The 12,332-nt window shown below is 47.7% G+C and overlaps 1 protein-coding gene across 8 annotated transcripts in view; it reads right to left on the bottom strand.

Annotated features, from left to right (window-relative positions):
* Positions 1 to 1,292: 1,292 nt before the first annotated feature.
* The window catches only part of ACVR1B (activin A receptor type 1B), a 32,888-nt gene continuing 21,848 nt past the window's right edge, over positions 1,293 to 12,332 (bottom strand). For 7 of the 8 annotated variants that reach the window (XM_042992332.1, XM_042992335.1, XM_042992333.1 and 4 more), the window contains 5 exons: positions 10,009 to 10,176; positions 8,803 to 8,959; positions 7,451 to 7,575; positions 4,110 to 4,240; positions 1,293 to 2,606 (listed from right to left, as the gene is read on the bottom strand). In XM_042992332.1, the coding sequence (XP_042848266.1) occupies positions 2,481 to 2,606; positions 4,110 to 4,240; positions 7,451 to 7,575; positions 8,803 to 8,959; positions 10,009 to 10,176 (707 nt within the window). In that variant the 3' untranslated portion in view covers positions 1,293 to 2,480. Of the gene's footprint in view, positions 2,607 to 4,109; positions 4,241 to 7,450; positions 7,576 to 8,802; positions 8,960 to 10,008; positions 10,177 to 11,628; positions 11,752 to 12,332 lie in introns of all 8 variants that reach the window. The other variant, XM_042992340.1, reaches the window with a different exon arrangement.

Here is a 12,332-nt window from a genome sequence, read left to right as displayed (position 1 = left end):
GAAGGTCCCCCTAATGACACCATTGGTATTCAAGGGAAATTAGTCAGTAGCCAGCAAACTGGCCCAAAGGGTGAGGCGAAGATCTCCTTTAACGCAAGGGAAGAAGCAACACGTCAGGAAAATAAATAGGAAGACCGGGAGCATCTGGGAGACCCGTGTAAGCAGGGAGAGGCGTGCCCCTCCTCCACAAGCTTTGGCAGAGAATCACTGGGCTGGAGGCAGGCATGCTCTCAGGCTGCAGACATCATATGCCTCCCCTGGGGGCAGGAAGGGGGCTCAGAATGAATGCAGTAATTTAGGGTCTCACTGCCCACTGCAGGGCTCTTTGGGGGTATGGAGGGATCCTGGTCCTTGGTGGTCTTTTCTAAGAGCAATCATTCCAGGCTCAAAAGGCTCTCAGAACCAACGGTACAAACTTCTGGTCTTGAAACAGGCACCCACTAACTTGAATCGGCAACTTCTTCAGTGTTCCAAGAGTAGGACCCAAGCCTGTCTTGCTCACATACGTATCCAAGTGCCCAGCACAGTGCCTGACACACAACAGGTATGCAGCAAACATCTGTTGAGTAAATGCCTGGAGGAGAAGGCGCGACCGGCTGGACAATGCACAAAAGGCCAGGGCCCTGAAGCAAAAACCACTCACAGAATTGAAGGGTGGGGGGCACAGTGCAAGAGAGACTAACCTCCAGGGCAAAGAGGGAGGGACTCTCACTGCTCGGTGGGAACAGGCTCAGGTGCAAGGACAAACATTTCCAGTGTGACTGAGCTATGTGCGCTTGATTGGAGCGTTTTTTTTTTTTTTTTGTGGTTGTTTTGTAGCAATTTCTTTAAAAACAAAGAGGTAATCATCACATAGAGATGGTTTTCCTTTTATAAAAACTTAACAATATTAAAAAAAGTTAAAATTCAGACCCTTCCAATAAAATTAAAAAAAAAAGAAGAGGAAAGGAAAGGAAAGGAAAGGAAAGGAAAGAAAAGAAAAGAAAAGAAAAGAAAAGAAAAGAAAAGAAAAGAGAAAAAAACAAACCACTCCAGTTAAAAGTTATGGCTTCAAAGTTATTATATACCTAAGATACGCTGACCAAACCACCACCCATAACCGTGCTTCTAGACATCATTAAATACTATACTCAGGTTAAAATAACAGGTTTGGCTCGGGCTTTTCCCTTTCACAGGCCCCTGAAGTGGGTACGTGTCTCCCATCTCCCCTCCACCGCGATCAGATAATCCAGTAAAAGACCCATGCAGATGCCTCCCTCCCACCCCGACTCCCCCCCCCCACTGCTTGCCCCCCTTCCCCTTCCCCACCCTAAACCCATCACCACCAAAAATATACACTGCTGTTTCCAGAATCTGGGATATGAAAGACAGATGTGACATTCCAATGTGAGTCCCAGGATCAGGGCCTCAAGTCCCTTGGCCCTTCTTGATGCTGTTGAGGATGATGCCCTTGGGCTGGCTCATTTCCCACGGTTGCCGCTGACCACAACACCCGAGACTTCCACCGAGATTCTTTCCCTGCCCACCCCCGCCCGTCCCTGCCTCACATTTGGACCCAAAAATCTCCCCCGCCTGCCACGGACAACCTGGCCAGCTTTGGTTCCACGGTCTGAAATGGAGGTGCCGACACATGGGCAGGCGGAGCAGCCTGCTGGGAAGGGGGTCCTGCTGTGGTGTGGGGGTTCTGGGGGGAAGGGGCCAGGAGAGACACCTTCGGGAAGGGCACCAGGGAGACTAGACGCTGCTCACTACCAAACAGAGGCACCAGCACGCAGAGACGGCATGACAACCACACCCCCGACCTGCACATGCACAGAAAGCTCAAGCAGGTAAGTGCGCACCTACAGACACACACATACACACACACGTGTAAGGGCGTGGCACGGACCAGGCACAACAGGGGACGCACCTCGGCACATGCACACACGGCTGGACAGACAGGCGGCAGGCCCCGCCTCCACCGGCGGTCCCTCTGGAGGCCCGCGTGAGACAGGAGGGGAGCCCGGGGCCCAGAGCTGCCCATTGCAGGGGCTGTACTCGTGGCTCCTCTGGGCCACCGCAGAGTGCCGCCCGCCCCGCCGGAGCTCGTCCCTGGAGGACACCGTCAGTGCTGCTCAGCAATGGCGACACGTGGCTCCCCCAGGGTCCTCTCGGGGGGGCCCGTCGCCACCCTGGCTATCCGCCAGACGCACCGGGTTTTGCGGGACTTCCCACTACAGCCAGTTCGAGTTGTGGCATCGAGTTCTCCACACCATCCGCTCTCAGAGTCTCCGTGCCGTTAGGAGGTAAATATAAAAGGTGTCTGTGTCTCAAACCCAACATGGGAGTGAGGGAGTCTCCCGGGCTCTGTCCCTCTTTGGGACCAGGGCTCCTGGCCACCGAGGGCTGGGCAGAAACGAGAGGTAGGCCTCCGTCGTACGCTCAACGCGGCAGCTGTGTGTAGTTCCCGCTGCCAGGGCTGCGTGTGGGGAGGGAGAGGCTTAGATCTTCACGTCTTCCTGCACGCTGAGCTGTGAGAGGGTCTTCTTAATGCGCAGGGCAGTCAGGCGGGCCGCGCCGTTGGCGTACCAGCACTCTCGCATCATCTTCCCCATCACCCGCAGTGCCTGCACGGAGACCCGGAGGCCGTGTCAGCCGGACCCCGCCCCGGGAGGCCCTCCTGGCCTCGCTCCACCTCGCCTCTCAGCAGAGCCTGGCACCATCTCCCCTCCCCTCTGAGCCCGGGGAGCGCTCTGCGAGCCTCTGTCTCCCCTCAGCCCTCCCTTCCTCGGGGACCAGGAGAAAGGGGAGGTCTGGCCCGCGAGTGCAGCCAGCCGGCCCACCATCGGGGTACTCCGGACGGGGGTACCCGAAGTAGCCTGTGCTTCGAAAATCACTTCTCTCAGGTCTGAGAATCTATTTGTACGACTCCGTACTAACTGTGTTCTTTGAAGGAGCGCGTGAAGCAGGCATACCAGGAACGCGCCTGGGTGCGTGCAAGCACATGGCGGGAATCCCGGGGCTCATGTGCACGGACGGGATGGGGGGTGGGGAAGAAGCAGGACAGGAGCCCCTGAAAAGCAATCCTGTCAGAGGCGGAAAGCCACACTGCCACTGCCTGGACCACACGGGCGACCACTGTGGTCAGGCCAAGAGATGGATTTGGAAGGCCACCTATGGACCTCTACCGGTGACTGAGGGCGACAAAGGTCCCTGATTGCTGTCCTAGGCCAGTGGTTTTCAAAATTTCAAAAACTGACTGAAGAGGTTGTGGGATGGGGGAAGCTGAAGACCAGTTCTCTCAGCCTCACCCTCATCCTCTGAAACCCTGACCTGAGGGCTCCAAGGAACATTTTGGAAAATGCTGCTCTATTATGCGACGAGAAGACACCACCTAAAATGTGAGCTCAGCGATTCTGTTCTAAAATGCAGAAATGCCCTCTAGTGGTTAGAGTCCTTTCTAAAAGCAGAGCCACGAGGGCCCTGAAGACTCTAAGACCCCAGAATGCCATGTTTATTTGGAACCTGTATCATGAATTTGTCCTCATTTCAATTATTCCCCCCAAATGCTGTCCCTGACCCACTCCATCTGTATCTCCCCCAAATTCCAATCCTCCACACCCTCCTCCCTTCTGAGTTTTTAGAAAGGCCACCTCCCTCACAGACATGCCTTCTAAGTCCTGTCCCACCATTCTTCTATGCCCAGTCTGAGCTTTGCTTCTTTTCTGGATGCCTCTATTTGATTCTTCCTCAGAGCTCAGCTCGTCCCTGTGGTTCCAGAGCCATCTTTCTAGCTAGACCGGTCTAACGGTTCCCACCCAGTTTTTATTTCTGTCTTTTGCTGACCACCTCTTATCTGTGTCTTGGGGACCAAGCCTTTTCTTCTACTAGGCTGTCCATTCCCAAGAGGACCCTACAGTGCCCAGGACAAGGCACTGTGGCCCCTCTGGGATTCGTATACAACAGCACATAACAGTATATAAGTGACACAAGGGGTACCTCTGGGCATGGCCTCATTGGCAAGCTCTTTTTCTCTTTCTTTCTTTTTTTTTTTTACTTGGGAAACCCTTTTTCTAAAGTAGAGAAATCAGGCAGATGGAAAAGCCACAGGAGGCAGGGAAGCTTCCTACCTCGTAACTCTGCCACCAGTTGGGGATGTTGGGACGTAGCTTCTGGTCACATACAACCTTTCGCATTTCCTCAATGGAAGGGTCAGAGGGCACTAAGTCATAATATGGTAGCTGATACTCTTCATGGACTCCTGGGAGAAAAGAAAATACCTACCTGAGTTATCAACAGAAGGAGGGCATTACTCAAAAACCTGTAACAACACTCACACCATGATCTGTAAACACCACTTCCCACTAAGAAGAGCTAGGGCTCTTGGAAAGGTTGGTGGGTTCCAGGAATGGGATTAAGAGACACACGAGATTAGTAAGGAACATCTCTGTCATACCAAAAGTAAGCAAACTATCAAAGACTACTGAGGTCATGTTAAAAGGCACCAACCTGAAAAGCTCCCACTGGCGAAAGATGAGAATATTTAAGCAGAAGTAAGACTAATCACTTCAATGGAAGCAAATATTTTAAGTCCACCAGTTCATTATACTTTAAAAAAAAAAAAAAGGACACCCAAATCCTTAGTCACCTTTGTAAGACGAGAGGTAACAAGTTCACTGTTTTGAAAAATGGTAAATAAATGGGAAGAATCAAGTATTTTTCCTGATTTCCCTATTCAAACTACATATCTTGGTAACCAAATGGGACAATTACGGGAAGTTTCTCTTTAGAGAAGAAATCTAGCTAATATATGACGATTGACAGTATCAGAATATTGGCATTTTTCAACCTCTAATGAATATGCCCATAAACAACGATCACTGGTGGCTGTTAACATCACAAAAAGAGAAATGACTGGTATTATGTGCCTTGTAACAGAACTCTGGGGGAAAAATATATATGATTCTAGTCATTAGATGCAACTATCATAGGAAAGTCACAGGACTAGAAGAACACGTGAATGCCATGAAAATGTAGTTGCCAAAATCTAGACAGGAAAACTTTACAGGACAAATGACCTGGCTTCTCAACTAAACTGCAGAAGAAAAACAGTGGAGGGGGAAACTATACATTACAAGAAACTTAAGATGTGTATCGATCAACTGCAGTGGATGGACATGATTTGAACCCTGATTTGAAGAAACCGTTTTAAAAAAATTATGAGACAACTGGGGAAATCCCAACACTAATTGATGTTAAATGATATTAATGTTCACTTTTTAAAGTGTGATAACTGTATTGTATTTAAGTCCTTATCTTTTAGAGCTACAAACTGAAACAGTTTCCATAATAAGCTAATTTGAAAAATCCAACGTAATTTTCCCATGCCTTTTTCCAGGAAAAATTCTGCTGTTCTGAGCTACTAGGACAGATATTTTTTAAAAATGCTTATTTATTTATTTTGAGAGACAGAGACAGAGCACGAGCAGGGGAGGGGCAGAGACAGAGAGCGAGAGAGCGAGAGCGAGAGAGAGAGAGAGAGAGAATCCCAAGCAAGGGGCTCAATCTCATGACCTGAGCCAAAACCAAAAGTCAGACGCTTAACCAACGGAGCCACCCAGGTGTCCTGCAGTAGGGCAGATTTTTAAATAGAGTCTTGGTAAACATCTAAGGAATGCTTTAGAACCTATGCTCTGGCCTCAGTCTGCCGGCGTTTGAATCCGAGTTTTAAAGCTGTGTGACCTTGGACAAATTACCTACCTCTGTGACTCATTTTCTTCATCTGAAAAATTATGACAGTAATAGTCACCACCTCTTAGGTTTGTAGTACAGATTAAGTGAGTTTATACACAGTGAATGGTGAATAAATGTTAGTATTATTTACGGGCGCCTGGGTGGCTCAGTCGGTTAAGCATCCGACTTCAGCTCAGGTCATGATCTCACAGTTTGTGAGTTTGAGCCCTGTGTCGGGCTCTGTGCTGACAGCTCAGGGCCTGGAGCCTGCTTCTGATTCTGTGTCTCTCTCTCTCTGCCCCCCTTCCTGCTCACACTCTATCTCAAAAATAAATAAACATTAAAAAAAAAATTTTAATTTATTATTATAATACTTAGCCCCAATTTCTGAATGGTGTAAGAAGGAAAAAAATTAACTTATTGACAGTTTAAGACCTGTATGACCAGATTTTTCTTAATCTGTTTTATCTGCATAGAATGATCAAAGTTTTAGGGTGGCCTGGCTGGCTTAGTCAGTAGAGGATGTGACTCTTAATCTCAGGGTCTTGAGTTCGATCCCCACATTTGGGGTAAAGCTCACCTAAGAAAATAAATTTTATTTTTTATTTTATTTTTAAAAATTTTTAATGTTTATTTATTTTTAAGAGAGAGAGAGACAGAGTGTGAGCAGGGGAGGGGCAGAGAGAGGGAGACACAGAATCTGAAGCTGGCTGCAGGCTCTGGACTGTCAGCACAGAGCCCAATGAGGGGCTCGAACCCATGAACCGTAAGACCATGACCTGAGTCAAAGTTGGACGCCCAACCAACTAAGCCACCCAGGTGCCCCAGAAAATAAATTTAAAAAAATTTTAGATGTACAATTCCATGAGTAATACCTGTGTGGCTACTCCATAATTTGGATCTTCCCAAACACATCAGAGATGGAAAAGGGCAGTAATACAGAAGAGGGTTCTGCTGGAAGACTTGTCAGTTTTAATTCATTTAATTTAAATTTAATTTATTTCATTTCCAATGACCTGGAATCTCTTACATCAAAGATAAATAGCTGAGGGAAAGGTTCTAGTGGTTCCTGAACACATTCACATGGCAGAATACTTGGAAGTCGCTGTAAAGTACTGATGTACTAAGTTAATGATAAAAACTGTTTCCTGCTAGGTCTGATACTACCTTTTACTAGATTCTGGCATGGGTTAACAGGTGCAAATGCCAAAAATGTAAGAAAAAATTACAGGAAGAAAAAACCTCATTTTGAGAAAATTCTAGATATAAGAAACTTTCTGCTCCAGATTCAGAAATTACCACTATTATTTTATCAACGAACCCCCACATTTCCCAGCACTGGCTAGAGAGCCATGTCAGAACACACTTAGTGCCTCTTATGTAAAGGAGACCCCCTGAATTAGTCTGGAACAATTCCTGCCCAGGGCTTTCCCAACCTCTTAAGGATCAATAAGGACGATGTGTTTTAAAAAAAAAAAAAAAAAAAAAAAAAAAGCCAGACAAGCCTCCGGAACAGTTACTTCTATGCAAAACACTATTCAACAGAGTCAACACACCCTTGTACAACCCCCTCCAACGTTCCCTCATCTTTGAGAGAACCCTAAGTTGTGACAGGCTCTGGCACTAGGCATCCAACAGGTTGTAAAAAGAAAGGAGGCAGTAAGGCACCAGCACCCTCAGGTGATCTAGCATTCTAGACTGGGAGGTAGGAACAAGAGAAGGCCAAAAAGAAAGGTACCTCCAGAATTGCATCTTCGAGCAATCTCCCAATACACAAGGCCGAGCGCGTAGATATCGGCGCATTTGAAGGAGTCAAAGTGCTTCATATTAATGGTCTCATCGAGTACTTCGGGGGCCATGTATCTGCAATAGCAAAGGAAACAAGATCATGCACAGAAAAGGATTTCGTTACTTAAATCAAAGTCGTGATTCAGGGGCCCTCTGAACGTGGGAATGCATCCCCCCAAGAATGGCCCTTGGGGAGGAGCAAGTCATCGAATTTCTTTATTGCAAACTCCCATGTTTTGGATTAGAATCTAAATACTTCAGCACAGGTTAGGTGATACCAGGCTGCTCTTATTTGTACCTCTATTTTTTAGCCACCGGGATTTATTTTAATCATGTCTTGATTTCTTGGCAGAGGGATCTGTACTGCGGGTCACAGGGCAATAACAGTGCCCAGTATCTGGTTGCCACTAGGGTCTTGGACTTTATTAAATGTAGCCAGTGATGGGTTGAGTTTAAATTTCATTTTGAACCTCTTTTGTTATCTTACCTAATTACACATATATGAAAATTAATTCTAGCTGATCATCAAAGTCTCCCTCAGTTAATTAGTACTACTCAAGCCACTCCCCTCCCCCCTCCCCTCCCCAACACACATACAGAGTAAGGCAAATCAGGGGATCACCTCAGGCCTCACACTTTGGGGCCTGGGTAGCTCATTCATGTCAAAAGGGGAAAACCAGCAGCACAATTTAGTGAAGTTCATGGAGATTTGACAGATAAACAGATCTCCTCTTCTGTCCCATTACAAGACAGTTCCATTTTCAACACACAAAGTCAGTCTGCAATCACAATTCCTTACTTCTTACTTCACTTCTGTATGAAGTGGGAAGTAGGCCCATCATCCTAAAGGTGCCCCCAATCTCCACCCTAAGATCACCTCTGCTCTGGCTTGGCAGACTTGCTCTCTAACCCCCAAGCAAGACACAATCCCTGCCTCCTCGGGGTCTCCGCACAAGTACCCCTTTGGACTGCATATGCTTCCTCTTGTCCTAGCCAAGCCGGGTACCTGTCCCCCCTCCAAATCTTTTTCTAGATTCTCTTTCTCTGCTGCCTCCCCCTGCCCAGGAACAGCTATGTGTATATAGTTCTACGAAGCTGTGCTCATGGCACTCGTATCTGTTAGATGCAACCAGTTCAGCTTTCCACTGTGGGGAGTGGGGCTTCAGTTCGGCTTTCAGTTGTCTGAGAGCAAGGGCCACACCTCCTTTTCTATGCCTCTTTCTCCCGTGCACATGGGAAAGGGCACACAGGTGCTACTCGGTACAAGGGTAGGACAATGGCAGAGGCCCAGGGCCTTCCTACCGTTTGGTTCCCACCCTCTGATTTGGGGCAATGTCAATGGTGTCAGTGACCGCATCATGGCGGACAGCCAGGCCCAGGTCTGCAATGGCGCACATGCCATTTTTCTTCACCAGGATGTTCTTTGATTTTAAGTCTCGATGAGCAATTCCAGGCTTCCCTGACAGAGAAAAACATAGGGATCTTTACAGAGAGATAGTATAAATGTTAAAAGCATAGTCTCTGCAGCCAGATTATGTGGGTTCGAGTCCTGGCTTTGCCTCCCACTAATCCAGTAACCCTAAAAAAGCGACTTAACCCGTCTGCACCTCTGCCTTCTCATCCATAAGGCTACCCCAGTCCTTACTTCATGGTAATGTGAGGATTAAACGCATTAGTGTAGGTAAGTGAAGAGCTTAGAAGGGCATGCGTATTAGCTGTTACCACTATCACTACCCCCGCCCCCACTTTCCCTGAACGGATATGCTCCAGGATAGAACTGCTAAGGAATTCCAAGGAAAGCTGCTGAACTGGCCAGGTTCTGTCAAACAGGTGAAGATCAGGACTACTATTACTACATTCACGGGAGCTAGGAACAGGATCAAACATCAATGGTTGGCTTTCTGTCAGGGCCAGCACGCGCTGTTGCCCTGGTCAACCAGGAATCAGGGAGCACACCACACCTGCTACCTTGACGAGAACCATGATCCCCCAGAGAACTGACGCTACAGTCAACAAACGAGGAAGCCTGAGGTCTTCTTCCTCCAGGAGAACCCTCCCAGGTCAGTAAAGACCAGTGTCTAATCCACCATGCAGTCCGTAAGCCAGCTGCTTCCAACGGTGAACGTTGAAATTACCAAACCGGTGCTCCTTTGCACTAGCTTGTTTCATCTTCTGGGTTCCGTGCTTTTACCCGTGTACCGTGGGCTCCTGAGAGGGCAACTCAGAACACTAGCTCACCAACCAACACCCGTGCCAGGCCATCAAATGACAGACAACGGAATCTTTATGTTCTAGAGCCCCTGAGGGCATTCTAAAGACAGAGGTGAAGAGACCCCAATGGAAACACCTCTTGTTCTCATGTAGAACTCAGACCTCTCTCCCTTAGATTAGGCCACAGTTCCTGAGGCTCACCTCCAACTTCCTCAGTAAAGACGAGTTCTGGGAACTAAATCAGGATGGTACAGGCTTTTAAAGTCTACTCAACTTCACTCACCAGGGTTCACTCACCTTGGGTACCCACAATCTCCATGTGCAGGTGGGCTAACCCACTAGCCGCAGACAAGGCCAGCTTAATCATCCCCTCGATTGTCACCGTGTACCGGTTAAGATAATCAAACAGGGAGCCATGCTCATGGTAGTCTGAGACGAGCCACAGCTGTGTCCAGGTGCCATTATCTGCAGAGAACCACAGAGGAGTTCTGGAACAGGCACAACTACCAGCAAAAAGGTTAAAGCAGGAAAGAAAGAATATGTAAACGACACAAACTCCAACTAGACTCCTGAATTCATGCTTCCAGCCTCCACACTTCCTGAGGCCCCCCTCTATACCCGTTTCATCTACACTTGTCCACCAACGTAGGGCTCCAGGAAGGACAGAAGAGCAACATTCTCTTAGACCTGCTCCCTTATTTCTTGCAGGTGGCTGTCTCAGTCTGAAAAAGATCTACTCATCTACACGTTAGACCATGACTGGCTGCACCCACCGCTGCCAAGGAGGAGGGCTTCGCAGACCCTCCTCTGTGCTCCAGGACCCTGTGAGCACAACCTAGCCCCAGCAGCTGTCTCATCTGTAATGTTTGCTTTCAGTCCACTGCTCCCAGTAGGCAATGAGCTCTCTGGGAGAAGAGCAAAGAGCTCCTTTATGCGTTACTGTATTCCAAACAACAACAACAAAATGCTTAATTTATTTATTTTGAGAGACAGCATGTGCATGCACACGCATATATGCAGGAGAGGGGCGGAGAGAGAGAGACAGAGAGAGAGGGAGGGAGGGAGGGAGAGGGAGGGAAGGAAAGAGAGAGAGAGAGAGAGAAAGAAAGAAAAAGAAAAAGAAAAAGAAAAAGAAAAAGAAAAAGAAAAAGAAAAAGAAAAAGAAAAAAAAAGAAAGAAAGAAAGAAAGAAAATCCCAAGCAGGCTCTGAGCAGTCGGCACAGAGTCCAACATGGAGCTCGATCTCACAAACCATGAGATCATGACCTGAGCAGAAATCAAGAGTCAGATGCTCAAGTGACTGAGCCACCCAGGTGCCCCCCAAAATGCTTTTCAATGCAGGAAGGGCACACTTCCGAGTATTCCAGAGAGGTCATCTTATCCTCAGAAGAGCAATGGAAGGTGGACAGCATGCACTTTTATAAGAAGTGACAGGTAGGAGGCGGCGTGTGGTGGGAAGGAGGAAGGAGAAAAAGAAAAACCCAAAACTGGTAATCTAATTAGGTTATGCTTCTGTCAACAGGAAGATTGGAAATTGGATTGAGATCTCCCAATTCCAGGCTGGTGCTAGTTCCAGGACACTATACTATATATATCATGCTAAAAAGGCAGAAACGAAGGAGTCCGATTTTTCTTCTCCCTTGGCCCTGATGTGAGTTTTTACGGCCAGATCCCTACTAACACAAGCTGCCAGAATCAATAAAGGGAGTGGCTCTTGGAAGAGCACCAACCTTGGTTTCTCTGATTACAAACAAGGGGTCCACCCAACACACCATTCCTGCACTCCAATCAGCCCTGAAGTCGTGAGGACCCTGGCAGTTAAGTTAAAGTTAAGGGAAGACGTCTTCTGATCCTTGAAGCTACATGTAAAACTGAATGTTATCAAAGGTGCTGCTGTTTTTAAAAAGCACAGCTTACGCAGAGGGAGTATACAATTCTCTCTTCCCCTTCTTCCCTTGTGTTTGAGTCTGAGCCTCTTCAGCCTGGGGGCAGCTGAGGCCGTTACAAACCCCCACAGCAATATGAGGAACCAGCAGTCCGAAGTCGTTTTCAGAAAGAAAAATAAATACTTAGCATCTTCCATAGGCTTTGTAGACACTAACTTCTAAAAATTGCCATGTCACAGGAGCAGACTGTGTCACAAGGGCCAGAGAGACTCTTCTAAAATGTAAACACAAACACCTCAGGGTCTTTCTGACTCCAAACGCACCACCTGCCCATGTGTCTGCTGTCCCCTCTATCCGGAAGCTGCAAGGGCAAGGACTGTGTCCGGTTCTCATGTGTGGTGATCGGAGCAGCAGGAAGTAGTCAACAAACGTTAGTGAATCAAAGAACGAAATTCCAATTACTACCCACTACCTCAGAATAAGATGTAATCCTCTCAAAAAGGTCCTTCATAATCTGGTGTCTACCTCTCCACCCACACAGCCAACCCACGTCACTTGTAGGGTCCCAAACACACCTTCCCTCTACACGTGTGTCTCAAGTGCCCTTCCTTCCCGCTGATTTTTCTTCCTGACCAACTCCTGATACTTCCTGATGCCTCAATGAAGTTCAGGTATGACCTCCCTGATGCCCATCTCGGCCCCAATTTGTGCTCACCAGAACAGTGTGCTGTTTGA

The sequence above is a fragment of the Panthera tigris genome, chromosome B4 (assembly GCF_018350195.1).
Source record: "Panthera tigris isolate Pti1 chromosome B4, P.tigris_Pti1_mat1.1, whole genome shotgun sequence".
NCBI classification, from domain to species: Eukaryota; Metazoa; Chordata; class Mammalia; order Carnivora; family Felidae; genus Panthera; species Panthera tigris.
The sequence above is the reverse complement of the archived record's forward strand: the minus strand, read 5'-3'. Positions and strand labels throughout refer to the sequence as shown.